Source organism: Fusarium graminearum, chromosome 4, assembly GCF_000240135.3.
Source record: "Fusarium graminearum PH-1 chromosome 4, whole genome shotgun sequence".
Classification (NCBI taxonomy): domain Eukaryota; kingdom Fungi; phylum Ascomycota; class Sordariomycetes; order Hypocreales; family Nectriaceae; genus Fusarium; species Fusarium graminearum.
The window spans coordinates 5,524,969-5,541,297 of record NC_026477.1 but is presented as its reverse complement, the minus strand read 5'-3'; the positions used below and the strand labels follow the sequence as shown (position 1 = coordinate 5,541,297).

The following is a 16,329-nucleotide window of genomic DNA, read 5'->3' as shown; positions in this document are numbered from 1 at the left end:
GCTTCCCATCTTTCCGATAGGCTTTGCTTTAGCAGGCGGACCTACGTCCCGAAATTGTAAATAAGCGAAGTCAGGGACAAACGGCCGCTGAGAAAAGCAAACACTTGCTGCGCCCTGAACGACCGGAAAACTGATATCAGTATCCGTAGCGAACCGAATCGTTAAAGAATAAAAAAACAAATGTCGCCTGGTGTGTGGGTAAAACCATTGGTTAATAAGCGCAGTACATGGGTTGATAGGTGATGAGTGAGAGAAGAGACAACAAGAGATTAGTGAGAGTGTGTGCGTGTTCAGTAGCCAATTGTCAGTATCACCTGGCAACATCTGTTTCTTTCCCATGTGATTACCACCACCACCATCTAGGCTTTTTTCACCATCGGCACGCTGACACGCAGGGATCGAAAGAGATGGTGTGTAGTGTGCTTAACTGTGTGTATTGTGTTATACTGGGCTTGGGTGATGCATATGCAAATGGTGGGGAAGAACGGCAGATCGAATTGCGTGGTTAGTAAGGTTTTTTTTAATCCTTCAACAGAAACATGATAATCTGGGGGATAAGTAAACGGTAACATGTGTCTTCAAATACAACAATCCATCATGTACATCAAATATTCCCTCTTATACAGAACAAGATGAACCCCCCCCCCAAAAAAAAAAAAAAATTTAAAAAAAATTCCCCCGTGAACCACCCACCTGTCGTCAAACTCCCCGTCATATGACGGCATCCTGAGATCTGTCTGATCTGGGTTTGTCTAAAAAGGGGTCACTAACGAAGGGTAGTTTCCCGTCTTGGGGGCCAAGACGAAACAAGTCTGAACCAAACCTTGGTCAGCGTCTTTTTTGCTCACTCAAACACAAAAAAAGTATTATGCCAACTTAAGAGCGCCCTCTTTTACGGGTTTACCCCAGTGCGTTCCAAGCCTGCGGTTCCGCTCTGGAGGCTGCTCTCTAATCAAGCCCCAATCTTCTCTCACAAGATAGCGTCATCATGTTGTTCAAGCTTTTGGATTCCCGTGTTTTTATCATTGATTAATTAATCGTGTTACACGCGATGATCCTGACGTCGGTCATTCGGCTGAAGACTGCGCACCATCATGACTCAACTGTCACCATTCCAGACAATCATGCAAATCACCTTGGGATAGAATGTGCATTTGAAGTCTAATTGATACATTGGTACGGAGTACAAACTGTAGCGTTTGTCCTGGAGCTTATCCTTGCGATCTTGGTCTATCTCTATCTATCGCCATACATCATTCCTGGTATTAGTTTCGTAATCTTCGACGAGGGCCAGAGGCACCCTAACACCCCAGTAGTTGTCTCTCAGGGCTGACTGGCTTGCTTTGACTGAGCTAAGCTCAGCACTGAAGCAAGCTACCATGTCAGACCCTGGTCGATCCATTATCAACTCCCATCAAGGCCCTCGTTGTAGGTAAAGTGATCCCCACACTGGAATAGTAGAAAAAGGAAATAAGACATAATGTAAGACATTGGACATGGTAGTTTTGGAGAAAAAATGTAACAGGAGTGAAGTTCTTTTCATAAAGTAGAGTGCAAACAATCCATGGATATCATAGTGTTTTGCGACAGAGGAAAAAATGTGGCCTCCGACGACCCCCGAGGCAAGCCCGAGAGGAAAAATCCAAGTGCTCCGCAATCCGAAATCTAGTTTCCGCCGCCCCCCAAATATGGGCCGGACTTGTTGCAACCAACCGTCCACCGCCCTGCAATGAAAATGCTTTCCGTTTCACAAATGCCGCCCAATTCCTCGCCAAATGCTCAGTTCTTGAGATGATGTAATTCGATTGCCTTGTAATGACCCGTAAACGCCGTTTCTTTCTATACCTCTATAACCCATAGTCGTCATCATATCGTGTGTTTGCGATCCATGCCGTGTATTACATGCGATCCATGAGATCGCCGCCGGCCAAACTACTTGTTCCTGAACTTCTGCCACTGTGGCTAAATCCATTATCGGACAGAAGATCTTGAACAGCGACCTTGGGAACCTGAGGAACAGGAAGCTTGCGTTGGGATCCGTCAGGCCGGCTAATGATGTCCGTTAAAGAGATGCCGTTGGGGCGAGGCTGAGCAGTGGGTGCCGCTCCCTGCTGGAACTGGCTCTGCTCAAGATGAGGCTCCATAGGAGCTAGAGCAGGCGTTGTGTTATGTTGAAGTGATAGGTTTCGGAGACTGGGCAACTCGTAGCCTGAGAAGGGCCGCAGACGAGGAGAGTGAGCAGGTGTGGCGATTGGGGTGTGGTCAGGTGTAGGTGACAAAGAGTCGTGAGAAAATGTTGGTGACGAAGGAGCTGTGGAGTTGGGAGAGTTAGGCCTGGAGCGCTTAGCATGGCGCAGAGAGCCGGAGTAATGGTCATCGTCGTCGCCTGAGTGAGAACGAGCCATATGGTAAGAAGAAAGTGTGGGCAAATGGCCTCGAGAGCTGTGCATGCCATGACCAAAGTAAGGGTGGTGGCGGTTGTTATTGTGGTGGTGAGGAGGTGCTGTCAAGGTCTCGCGCTCGACCTGAGTAGCGGCCTTGGCCAGCATGGAAATATCACCACCTCGGTTGTAATGGACTGCTGAGGTGGGCAGAGCAAATGTAGAGTAAGAGTGAGGAGGTGACACGTTAGGTGAGGCCAAAGCAGAGCCAGGTGCAGAGCGAATGGTCTTGGGGGCAGGAGGCGGCGCCATCATTCCATCAGGAAGCATATGATGGGGGATGCCCTGCTGGTGCATTTGATGCTGTTGCTGCTGGTGAGCTTGAGCAGCCTTGTTGCCTCGCCTTGAGTTTGGGTTGTTGTGGATACGAGAGTGACGAGTGAGCTCATCGGATCGAGAGAACTTCTTACTGCAACCAGGGAACTGGCAGGCGTGAGGCTTCTCGCCAGTGTGAGTTCGGATGTGACGAGTCTGGTGCTCCAGACGATGGAAGGCCTTGTCGCAGAGAGGGCACTTGTAAGGTCGGGGCAACTCGTTGGAGTTCTCCGAAGACTGGCCACCAGGAAGGGGGCCATTGGGCTTAATAACTGTCACTGCTGCGGTTGCCATCTCGACGTCGCCCTGTTGGGGTTTCTCGATTTCCTTTTCAGCCGGTGCTGTGGGGTTTAGTAGATTGGAAAAATCCACGGCCGACTGTGCTCGTTGCATGTGATAGACGTCTGGAAGACCCAACACTCAAAATGATAATTGTTATTGAGGTTGGCTGAGCTGGAGAGAATTCAATGTGATTGGTGAATTGTGATCGACGATGGCGTTGTTGTGAGTGTTGTTCGGTGTTGAGAGAAAGTAACCTTTGATTAAGTTGTCCAAAGCTTATGTGGAGGAGTCAAGTTCCGGGGAAGCTGAAAGGTTGAATGCAGATAATATTTTGGAGAGAACGGAAATCTGGAGGATGGAGGGGATGGGGGGATTAGATGGTTATAAAAGATGCCGGGCTCGGCACTAGAAGGTGCACTGCGACATCAAGGAACAAGAGGGAGGAGCGAATGGAGCGAGCCTGGGTGGAGGGTGGAGGGGAAAGAGAGGGAACGAGGGACGGGAAGGGCTATCGCACACGCCCCCTCCATGCAGATGCACCCCCCTCTCACCCCACGTCCGAGGACACCCACGATGGCTTGTATGTACCTGCTGAGTGTACCTGATGAGAGTACGGAGTCCACCCTGTGAAAAATTACAGAAGGGGAAAAATTACAGAAGGGAAGCGCCGCGATGCAGGGCAGGGCTGGGAAAGTCGCTAGAGGGCTGGAGAAGGCCTGGTGCACCGCTACAGGGGAATGCCCACTGATTTCAGGAAGGCCCCGTGGGCGGCGTCTCCATTGTGAGTCTTCTGTCATTTTTTCCTTCTCGCTATTTTTTGGCTCTTTTTTTTCCTTCTCAAGTCTTGGTCGATTACTCATAGGGGTTCATCCACTACATCCCAGGGTGTGAGGCTAAAGCCTGGCAGTCGATACGGGGCGTGGAGCTTAGCAGCTGCGGTTTTGGGTTTTGTTCCTGCCCCTCCACCTTTTTCTTCTCTTACCCCGGCGGGAGAAGCAGGAGGCTCCAATAGAAGTACCACTGGGGCTCTGGAACAAGTGAGCCCCGTTCTTCGGGCCTTATCCTTGGGGGGCATTAACGGGGCGAGCAAGATGAAGAGTCACAAAGGACAGCTCAGTTGGCTAAGCACCAAAACCAAGCTTGACCAGCTCCAGCTCCAGCACCAGCATCAGAAGCAATAACAGCCGCGTAGGTCTGCCTGCATGAGGAAGGGACAGTTGTCTTATGCTCAATGCGACCCCTTGGTTGACTGCTGTTCAACCATGATTCATATCGTCATCTCCCTGTCCCCTAGCAGTGTGACGATAAAAAAAATGATCTCCCGCTACTATCAATATCCTACCCCAAAGGCAAAATAGAGCGAGTCATACCTTGTCGGGGCGACACGGGCCTGGGGACGGGTAAACTGGGGAATGTTAGTAGCACACCTTCCAACAAATTAGAAGGGCACCCCTAGGTAACTCCGATATTCCCCATCACGCTTTTTCTCTCGCGCTCTCTCAACACCTCGGCTTTGACGTCCCGACCGCCGACGCTGTCTTTCACCTTGCACTCTTTTCTGTTACTGATGTGGGGGTACCTCTCCAATCCTCTAATTGGTCCGCTTGATGCCCAGTCTTTCTGGCCGCCAATGCCCGAAGAAGCTTGACGGTGAGAGTTTTCAGAACCCCACTTCACCGTGTCTTTCTCCGTCCAAAGCTTTGCGCTCTTACACTTCTACCGGCCCGGAATATGGGGCATTGTGCCTTTTTTCCCATCGTGTCGTGCTTGACTGATTGGCCTTCATTCCTCCAGCGGCTCCGTCTTGTCTTGGCACCAATTTTTTTTATCTGATTTTTCTTTTAGTGTATTCTGCGATAGTCGCATTGACTCGTGATGTTGGCTTTTCACAGTCGACCTCGGGTTACTTGTATTAGCATGGTATTCAAAACTCTGCTATGTCTAATATCGTGTATAATGTATGAGGATTGTTGCACAATTGCATGCGCATCACATGTGTTGATTATTAGGCATCTTTCTGTTGTGCATGCAAATGTGCTCTTGTCATGCTCTTTGGCTCTGTAATCAGTAACCAATGTCGTGATAGCGTCCAATTGTACGTAATCGCCCGTTTGTAACGTCGGACCTGTACTTCCAGCTCCCATCCATGCCTGTCCTCATCATGCGATATTACACATCTTGTACCTGCCAATTGCAACAACACCGCAGATAACAGTCAACTGAAAATGCAGCATGCTCCCCCAGTCACTCCCCTTTACTCCGTCTCGCCATGCTAAGAATCATGCTACGATAGCCAGCCCTGAGCTACACTACAGTGGACCTGCTACTACAGTACCCATGGATCTTGTCCGCATATGGAGCTCACGATGCTTCAAGGCGACACTCCACTCTCCGACCCTGATTGGCATCGGTTTCTCTTTCAGTTGAGATTAGTTTTTCTCATCTCGGCACTATCACTGCGGTCCGAGATGGCCAGTCTTTTAGCAACGGTACTATCATATTATTTTCTGGACCTGTCCCACTGAAGTACGAATAATAATTACAATTTCTTACCCCAGAAGTCCACTCACACTTTTCTCCCCAGATTTGAGTAAAGATCCTCGTGCTGTGCGAAGCCAACGCCGCCATGGCTGCTAATGTCAGAGACTGTTCTAGGCCTGTTTCTAATATTTGAACATCTATCTCCTATGTTAATATGTATCTTGCCATGGCGGGCGTGGTCTGTCTGCGGCATCGCTCGGCTATTTACCGCACAGCCTGCGTTGCATCCATCCATCCATCCACCCACCCACAACCAGGTACTTTGTCCTGTAGTCTGTAGATAACCTTGAGAGCTAGGTAGGTCAAGTGTGGGGTTGGCGCACATCCGGCTAATCACTCTCCCAGCTGATCATGATAAGCACATAGCCGATCCAATATTGGCTCAGGCAGATGAATTCTTGTCTCAATCCTTTGTCTCATATCATATGACAAGGCGAGACCAGGTAACCCTCGATTTAGCCAATCTTGCCAACACGAGATAAACTCGCTGTCTAGGGATTCTCCTTTATTCTGGCATAAAAATGCTTGATGCGTCAAACGAGGAGGAGCTGGCATAATATGCATCGAGGAGGATTGTTTCATGCCAGTGTACAATTTACCCATTCCGCAACTTTCGATTCCTCAAACGAAGCAGAGACCAACTCCCCGTAAGCCAAGAAACCCCCAAGATTATTTCTGGGTATGCACGAGACCGATCGGCAAATCTCCAGTTGCGACTTCAGTTCAGTCAGTGGTGCTATCTCAATCCAACTTATGTGTTGGGCCCAATATAATCAGACCATCCACCGCGACAAGCGTGCTCCCCAGAGTCTTCCGTCTCAAGCCGTCGTCTGGGGGTGGAATACTTGCTCTTGGCATTATTCAGGTCCTTTCTTATCGTCTGTTGATGATGGCTAGTCTTCTGCGACACTCTAGGGGCTAGACCGTTTGATGAGCAAAGATAACCCCAAAAGTAGACGCCCCCATGAGTCGAAATTAACAGCCATGCTCTATTGACATGACAGTTTATCTCGGCTCCTCATTTTGTTGATTCAGATTCGCCTCCCCCATTTTCCCCATCCCCGGATAATCACCTCGTTCTTGTCACTTCTGATTTGCTGCTAAGCGGGCCAGAAAGAGCCGCCCCCATACAATCTCCGCTGTCAACCTCATCACGAGATAAGTCAAGATCCATTCTGTAGGTACTTCAGGCTTGACGTGGAATAGTAGCTTGCCCCTATACAATCCTACCTTGGTATCCATTGACTCCGGAATTTGGTCGTTCGTTTTTGCTATAGCTGCGGCCTGGTGGATGTTCCCCAGATTCCACGTCTAAGCAGAGTTTTGGTCTAGTTGCCAAATCTGCCTACGCTCAGGGGCGCCTGGATTGTGAGTGGCAATTGCAGAGGGTGTGGAAAGTTAAAAAAAAAAAAAAAAAAAAAAAAAAGAAGAAAAAAAAAATTGCTCATATGGTAGGCATTCGAGGCTCAAGACTGGTGGAGGAAAATCCCAAATAGTCAGGAGCTTCACGGACAGAGTCCAGAAACAGACCCTGAATTATCCATAAAAAGCGCTGCCCTTGCACATGTTTGCTCTGTCGTTTCGCTTACTGGTACGGTAGTGGTCTGTCAAAACAGTTAATCCTGGTACGCCACTTGATCGTCTAACCCTCTCTTTCTCTCGACGGCCGACCACTCAAGCCAGTTTTTGAGAACAGATAAGGAAATCCGGAACCCAAATGAGACCCCAGGAAGTGAGAGAGGCTCTGTGCTCCATCCTTCTCCAGCTTCCACTTGTGCGATGGCGTCCTAAACCCAAATGGTTGATGTTGTGTGGTCAATCGAGACCGGCTAGGCTTTATGCGGTAATTCCGGGGCAAATGATCTAAGATCTCATCCTGGTGCTCGGTGATTCGGAACGGTGAACGCCGCCTGCATGGAAGAATCTTGTCAAGTTCGGCCCGGAATTCAGATGCCTTCCATGTTTGCTCTGGTCTGATGCAAGTTCATATGCATGTCCTGGCAATGAGCGCTTGTTTGTTTGTATGCTAGGCGCCATGCCTCAATGACAAAGAACGTCGAAACATATTTCAGTGAGTAAAGCCGTGGCGGTATCTGGGGCATTAGACTGTTTCCAAAAGGACGAACGGAATCCATAACGAGACGGACTTAACCAGCGTCCGCAAAGGCGAGTCTTGGTCCTTGGTCAGAACCCGCAGACCCTGCCCCTGAACTCAGCGTGAGAGGATCTCCGATTCAATCGATTCCCACGGAAACTTTCCACGGTTCCATCATTCCATACCTGGCATCCATTGGGTGCGGTTACGCTTGATCAGTAACTTCAGTACTGAGGGTGTTGTTGGTATGCGTGATGTACTATGTAGCATCTGTCAGTCGCATCGGCAAATGCCCTGACCTAAACCCATTCAGACCTGACTGCCTGTTCAAAGTTATTGATAACATTAGCCCTGAATGGCGTCAATGCTGCCAGTCTAGGCTTTGGTTTGGGTCGAAGTCCACCGAGCAAATAGCCGAATGAGCCTGTAAAGGCCCGAAAACACCAAGGGGCAGGTCATCTCGGTTCGGATCTGAATTAGTGTCGTTGTCCAGATTGAGTCGAGTGAATTGTCATACCCCACGTGTTACGGCAATTGGACTTTTGTTGCCACATTGGTCAGAAATCAACCATCATCATACCATCCAGGTACGTATAGCATCAACCGATAGCCTTGTGTTGGAGAAGCGTTGGCAGCCAGGCTTGCAAGAGGCTCCCCTCTGTAGATCCAGGGGTCTAGATCTCTAGCCAACAGAAAGGCAAGCTTTCGCGGGGCTCCAGCTTTTTGCATGCACAAGCGACGGGGCGCGCGCCGACGCATTGTGTTCCTTGCAGATGGACTGCGGCTCACTCACTGATGGCTCGACTAATCCAAATAAAGGAGGCCAGAGTTTCCTTATCGCAGGCGAGAGCGACGGGTAAATTTGGCAACACGGCTGAATTATTTTCTCGCGCAACATAGAGTCAAGAGACTTAGTAATGAGACTGAGGCCAGAAGAATATTCGTCTTGCCCCAAGCAGTGTCGGGATTGTGACTAAAATTTCGCATGAAAACCTTGCCATGGGTGTATGATACAACAACAGGCCAATTGAGGCTTGGCAGCTTGCGTGCCATCTCAAATCCTGTATGGAGTAGTCCTCTCCTCTTCTCCCCTCTGCTGCTCTGACCTGGCATTCCGATTTCGACCGAGCCGTACACACACTGTCTTGACTGGTGATTGCGCACAGTTGTTGCACAGTCAGTCGCAGTCTCGGTGCTTCTTACACGCTACCTTGATTCCGACCCATTGAGGTGGGCCATAAGACGAGTCGATTCATTGATACTCTGTAGATTTCGCCGAAATCACCTGTTTTCCCCCCGTAATCCTCGGTGCATCGTATGCATTTGTCCGCTACCAGCCAAGTCTTGATGTCGCAGAGCCCCTCCGAATATTGAACGGCTTTCCCATCCTGATCCTATCAGGATCTTCTGAACAAACATTCAACAGCTAGCTGGCAGGGCACATGGTCGCCGTATGTAGCCGTTTGAAATCCTTCGTGCACGGCCACTGTGAACGCATCACTGTCGATGAGCTTGAGTAATGGCAGAACTTCAGATAAACTCACTTGAGACCTTGGAGACGGCGGAACCAATTCGGCGTTCAAGTTACGTTACACGTTGACGAGTGTGGAGCTGGGTAAAGCTTCAAACAAGTGAGCTTGCTTGAAGCTAAGGGCTTCACTGCGCATAAAGAAGACCCTGCTCAGCAATGCAGGAACTCGAAACTTTGATGGATACGCGGATACTGGGTACAAGCATGATTGCAACGTGATGCAAGCACCGCTCTGCTCTGGGGCGAAATTCCTTTGCAAGTTTGGACTAATTGCGCACAGTAAGGTCCAGTCCTGCCTGGTTTCATTCATTCCCTTCACGAGACAGCGGCTCTCCTTATCTCTCTACGTTGACTGTGTAAGGCACTTTCCTATCATCACCCCCAGATCACGAACCCTGTGACAAGAAAAATTACTTTTGCTCATTTGCTGGGGTCCAGGAAAACGGGGAATGGGGTAGCGCCAGCTTCCCCACAGGATGCTCCCGCAGTGAGGCTTGATCTTGAGTTAGTAAGTCTAGGCGGCGTTAGGAATGGGCGGCATGACCAGTTTTGGTATGTCAAGATCGTCTGTTGCTTGAGTCAAGGTGATCTACCATGGCAGATCATCTCACGCTATCTGGTCTGCTTGGCTCCTAAATCGGAGGGGACGCACCACTAACTCCACATAATCGTATCAGGCCTGCTCTGAAGCTCTATAGGCTCTTTCTTTTTGATGCTTGCTTGCGCGTGCTGACTAGATAGAATGTATGCAGGTTCAGCAATGCATTAAACCCTATAGTGCGATCCTCAGTCATGCAGCCGCCTATAGGAGTTCAAGATGGAGAATGACAACTCACTGTGGTCGCCACTGCTCATCTATAAACACGTATTTGCCACGCCGGCTACAGATTCATGTCCCGATTATCACATCAAACCATATTGTAGTTTGAGAATGGAGTAAAAAGAACTGGCTGAAGGATCTGAAGAGTAAGTCATTATCTAGATATTATTCACAGTCCAATGTCAATTCTTGGTGAGCAAACCTGTCGTAGGTATGTCATGTCATAGCTCCAGGCACCTACTGGACATTTTGATATCAAACTTCCCCTGGTATGTATATGCATCACGTGACTATCTGCCAATCGCACGTGAGAAAGCCAATTAAGCACCGTTGATATGAGGAAAGGAAAGATCCACTCACGGATGTTCAATAGGTAGTGAAGGACAAAGGCGAATTCAGCATCGATCGTCCTGAATATTGAGGATGGATTATCATGCGATTCATGGTTATGACAGAGCGAGCTTTGACACACCAAGCACACGTTAGTCTTGCAATACACACCTGGATATAGAGCCCAAACTTACTTTAGCAGACCGATTACCAACAGTATCAGCTTCGCAGGCCCTTGATGACCTTGGGTGCGACGCGTCAACTCACGTATCGACTGGACTTGAAGGTCTGGACCGTTCACTCCTTGGTCCTGTAACTATTGACTCTCAAGATGGCACGATTAAGGGCGGTGTTCAACGAGGCCAAGTGACAGAGATCTGGGGACCCCCAGGTTCCGGCAAGACAGCTTTGGGGTATTTCTACTCTCCTGGTATGACTATGTTATGTAGCTGACATGTGGCGAAGCCTACAGCTTACAGCGAATGCACTATGTGATGGTGATGCAGTAGTATGGATAGGTCGGTATTTCTACTTCCAAACTTGTCTTTGTTGGCTGACTTTTATTGCAGATTGCTTCCAGGCTCTGCAACAAGACAGGCTGAGAACGGTGACAAAAGCTACCCAAGCTCGTCGAGATGCTTCATCATCCACGGGAATCGAGGCAGCAACAGCCAAGGAGATTGATGCTACTCAATTCTACCAGTACTCCTGTTTCACACTTCCTCATTTGATTTCTCTCGTGTCAAGACCTACGATTAAGCTGATACCCACAAACACTTCGCTTGTAGTAATCAGTTCCTTCTCAGCATTGGTCAATTCTGCTTTGCCCAAATCCAATGACGGCAATTCTACTTCCAAAGGGAGCAAGGGTATGGTCAAGTTTCAACGCGTGTGGTGGTGTTGACTGACGTTTGTGCAGGTCTTGGTCCATTAGAGAAACGCAGGCAGGCATTGCAATCAATAATGAGTTCATTTCACAAACTCGCTGCGACTAGGAATTGCGCGATTGTTGTTCTGTCTCAATGTGCAACCAAAATGCATTCAGAGAGGGGTGCAACACTCACAACCGCGATCAATGCCAACGTATGGGAACAGGGCGTTTCAACCAGACTTGTCACGTTTCGGGATTGGGTCTGGCAGGAAAGCAGCCTCACGAGCGTCTTCCTCGCAGGCCTGCAGAAGGTGGATGGCAGAGCATGCCAGGAGGCTGTGGAGAACATTGTCGCATTTAAAGTGGAGTTGGTAAGTTCTACCAGGCATCAAGACTTCAAGCATCGTTACTAAGCATGATGACAACAGGACGGTGCGACCCAGGTTCCCTATGAAGCGTTGCAGTCTTTTGAATTAGCCCGACATAAGCGAAAGCTTGGGGAGACCGAACTCGAGGTGCCTGACAGCGAAGACGACGAGGATTACGGATGGGCAGATGAAGACGAAGCGGCCATGCCGGCGCCGCCACCCCAGTGGCAAGGCAGCGAAGACCTCATCTTAGGCCAAGACGTCGGACACAGCGAAGAAGAGAATAGCGAGCAAGAGGAGCCTGGCACCGACGATGAATCGAACACGAAATGAGGCTCTGAATGGGGCCGATGGAGTCTGGGGATTGTTGGGGATAGTTTCAGCGCCGGTAAAGCGCCGAGAATGGCGACCGAAACCAGACGGAAGACTGTCTCGCCAGGCATGGCAGAGCCTCATAACGGGACGGAGCACACAGCACATCCCCACGGAGCGAAATGAGGAAAGACATGAGCCCCCTCTGCCCCCTTTATCAATTAGCAATGACGGATCCGCATTCAAGAAGAAAAAAACAACGCAAACTGGGATTGTGTAGAGCCACAATAAAGCCGCACAACAAGCTTGCTAGGCCACAGTCGGCATGCCAAGCAGCTTCGGACAAGTCCGACGGTAGTCTGATGAGGTTAAGCATCGTGGCCCAGGTTGTGGTTCGTGGTTGGAAGCATTTCGTCATGCCCCGTCTTCCCCCAGACTAGGGCAGGCTTCTGGAAGAGCGAGAATTTTCTCTCTGACAAAGACCCCAGGTCTCGGATCACCCAAAAGAGCCTAGCTGTGTTTGGCATTTCTCCATCCAGAACAGGACAAGCATGGACGACAGCTTCACGGCTGGCGGAGGTTTTAGACTCTTGATAGCGATAAGGTGACGCCTGAACGTGCGTGCTCCACCGGCCCGGTCGTTCTCTGGAGAGAATCTACAAGTACCTACGGGGAAAAGGTACTTGTGTGCGTGTCTCTGCCCCCCGGGTTTTGTAATGCCACACCACCTTGACCCCCTTCCCGAAACGACAATTCTCATTAGATACCTTTATCCCCAAGGTACAGCCCTTCGAATTTGTGTCATTGATGGTGGCGATTTTGTCCAAGAAACGTGGACACGCAACCCCTTCGCTTCAATGGCAATAGTTTAATGAAAGAAGGTCGGGAGAAGACGCATGGAAGCCAGGATGAATCGGCTCAATGACGCATCGGCTCAAGTTGGACTCTCAACCATTATTCTGCAGCAGAGAGCAGCTATTCGTATCCCAATCAATGACAGCCCTTACTCCATAAGTAAGATTTGCGCTGCATTCCTAGCTCAAGGTGCTACCAGATTCCGGCGCATTCAATGCATTCAATGCACAATGCAAACCCTGCTGTTTATCCTCGAGTTACTTACGGATAAGTCTAGGTGATGTTGAAACCTCAACGTCATCTGTTGTTGTGGAGGGTTGAAACCCCAACACCCAATAATGAGAGCATGCGTGTTGTTTTACAGATGGGCATTGCACCAGACTAAGAAGTGCCGTACATGTGGTCCAGCCAGATTCAGCATTGCGCGTTCATTCTTTGACAAATCAATCACCAACGTTTATGGCGGCTATTTGGAGGTGAAGCAGAAATGGAAGAGAGAAAATTTTGACACCCATGTCAGGTCAGGTACCAGGGGTCTTGGAGATTCAACGGGTTTGCGCTTGCGGGCTTTTTATCACACACCGCCGCTGTGGCTTTCTTCATTGCATTCTCGCCAATAGCTTGGCTTTGTTTTAATGCAAAGAAGAAACAAGATGTGCACTAGTACAACTTTGGGCGTGCCAGATCTCACGATCTAGGATTCACACCAGTTGGGCCGAGATGAGACTGGACCACTAGCCATGGAACAGAACTGCAGTGGTGCCGAGACATGTCCGCAGTCGCAAAAATTTTGCGAGTCTTTGCTCGGAATCTCCATCGCAGACACGGACACAGAGTAAGATCTATTTGCGACTCGCTACCCCGTATGTGTTGTACAACTTCCAATTTGGAATTCAGTGGGTAGCTGCAGGCTCCCATGTTTGTCTCAACGATGAACGAGCATGCTCACTATTGCAGCAAAGTCATCTCCCATCGTTCGCCTAAGACGATGATGTTTCTTTCATACCCGCTCGAATACTATCCCAGAATGGCCCTGAACTAGTTATCCTATTTCTCGGTTCCGACACTCCAAGATCTTCAGATCAAATTGCTCATACGCGTGCCGCGTTTTATTCAAGTGTGAATAAACCATTATTCATCGTCAATGCTAGGGTGTATTATGCAGGGCACTCACTCGGATGATTCTCCATCAGCATGGGCCGATGAAGCGGGTACTTTTGGTCCGAGAGATCCATCTGCAGCAGCTACTTTTTTTTACTCCTTCTCTGCATGAGCTTGTGATAGCTACGGTCCTCTGTGCTATGCCCGTGAAGGCCTTGTTGGGCTCTACAATTCAAGCCCAGCGATGGAACTGCCTCAGTCATTTCGTGCAACTGGAAAGTGTCGGTGAATTGTCCCAAAGCTGATGCAAGGCGAACCCCGTAAGATGTGGGATGTTGAAGCAAGCGCCCTGACCAGCTTCTGGCCTGATCTTCCTATGCCCCAGGATTCGGATTTGGGGCTCTCCATCCTCCCCAATCACACAGCTTTGGTGCAAGCTACGCCTCCGTCTTGGGTACCTTAAATCGGCATATGCGCGGCAGATGGTGGGCGATCTTGCTACGTAGACCCCACGAATGTGAGATGATGCAGCAAAATCTTTCCACTTCCCCTCGTTTGTTTTGCTTTCTTCCCCGTCTGCATGTGTGAATGTGGAAACGTGCCCTATATCGATGTCTGGGGAATTTCATATGATAACAAGATCGCATGATGTTTGTTTGAGTACTCTAAACTGTTGTCTGTACTCTGTATAATCGTACCACGTCGCCCGGGGTATCATCCTCGGCACTCAGCAATGAACATAATTTGCAATCATTACTGGGTCTTAAAATGCGTGATATACATTCCAATGAGGATATTCCCGTTCATTAACCACCAGCATTGCGGCATATGGACTGTCTATGTACTGCGGTCACCCATCCGCTTTGTCCCAGACTCCCCGTCAAATGTCAAATGGCCAAGGGTTCAGTTCGTACGGATCCGGGGGGAGATACAGGATCCCGGCGGAAAAGAGACTGATCGTCCATACACTCCTACATCGCCGGGTGCCTATCCGGTCGTAAATTGCGTAATTCTTATGATGTCAAGGGTTATAGAGTATGTTGCATTGTGACTATGATTTGCGACTCTAATGCGCTTCTGCAACAGGTTGTCGTAAGTTCCTTGCGAAACAAAATTGATCGCCGCTTTTGATGATGTTTTAGCATACCACGATCCGGCTCTCGATCAACTATTTATTAACTGTGGTTATGTGACGTCTGTAGTGAAGATCATGATGTAAGGCGCATATCTACCGAGCATGGTGTTATTCTAGTCAGATTCTGCGTGCCGTCCGTCAGTGTGTATATCAATCGTATACAGGAGTTGGGTTAAGAAATTCCATCTTGAGAAACGGAGATAAGCTTACATGGATCGGATGTCCGCCCTTAGCCAATTCGCTCCTGCGCATATATCTGCTGCTCCGTAACTAACCTTGCTACTAGGTAGCAGAAAAGTTGACCTCCTAAGTCTTAGGTTATAAAAAATAAATAGCCTAAAGAGCATAGTCTAAGTAACATAAGCTGATCTACTAATTTCGTCTCTTATGCTTCTAGTGGCCAATTTTTCTGATATCCTGAGGCCTTGTTTGAGCATACTCTGGAACCATGCCATCCACTGGTCAGTAATAACACACAGCGTTATATTCTAGAAATTCTCCGAGACTTGGAAAACGGCAGAGACTGATGATATCAGGAATATTGCTAGCATGCTTTCTTATATACCAAGCATGTTAAACGGACCATTTACCTGGTGGAAGGAAAAGTTTGTCCTCCTAAGGTAGCTAATAGGAAAGATCACTGTTTATGATGAGCATTGGTTCTGGATTAACACTTCTGATATCACTGCTCTTCATCCTTTGCGATATCGACAGTGCATCGCCAGATATAACAATCTTCGCGAGGTGTTTAACCCATAGAGATTGCACCGGGCTTGTCTCTGTTGCCCACTGTTGCCTAAGGCAGTTTCTTACGCACAAACAACCAGTTACTTGTATGCACGCAACTAGGGCAATTAACACATACATGCGAACGAGGGTATCAGTTGTCTAACTCGTTTTGCCTTTGAAGGTCTGCGCCATCCTCAGTCGACGTGTGGATGTTTCACATAGCTTGAGCGTTTTGATACGAGTTCACTTGGAATACCATACACACATGCTTGCAGTTATACTATGTAGGAGAAATGAAATCGAAAGAAAAGACGTGGTGACTGTTGTGCACATAAGTTGCTGTTGAACGGAAGCCTGTTGATGGTTCTAGTCTATGAAGTGTCAATAATTCTAGAACTCTAGGTCGCAATTGACATAAATTTACGTAAGTTTACTCATAATCAAGTCAACCACAAGTTATTGAATGTGTTTTCCTATCATAATTCTGTTGTTTGAAGGGCTTGATCAGCTGGAGACGCATGGTATAGGGTAAGAAATTTTGAAGAGATGCGTAAGCCGGAAACGGACAATCTGCAGGCCGATCTATCTGCTTTGATGCAGCGA

The 16,329-nt window shown here is 48.7% G+C and overlaps 2 protein-coding genes across 2 annotated transcripts; one reads left to right on the top strand and one right to left on the bottom strand.

Moving 5' to 3' along the window:
- Positions 1-1,201: 1,201 nt before the first annotated feature.
- FGSG_09715 (DNA-binding protein creA) lies at positions 1,202-3,372 on the bottom strand. The gene has a single exon (XM_011329685.1). It carries the CDS (start codon positions 3,147-3,149, stop codon positions 1,899-1,901), a length of 1,251 nt encoding a protein of 416 aa, XP_011327987.1. The 5' UTR covers positions 3,150-3,372; the 3' UTR covers positions 1,202-1,898.
- Positions 3,373-10,448: 7,076 nt separating this feature from the next.
- On the top strand, positions 10,449-11,927 carry FGSG_09716 (uncharacterized protein; the record flags this gene model as incomplete). The annotated part of the gene is made up of 6 exons (XM_011329684.1): positions 10,449-10,506; positions 10,558-10,785; positions 10,835-10,873; positions 10,925-11,224; positions 11,275-11,597; positions 11,655-11,927. The coding sequence occupies 6 exons, from the start codon at positions 10,449-10,451 to the stop codon at positions 11,925-11,927; spliced, it is 1,221 nt and encodes a 406-aa protein (XP_011327986.1).
- Between the last annotated feature and the right edge of the window lie 4,402 nt (positions 11,928-16,329).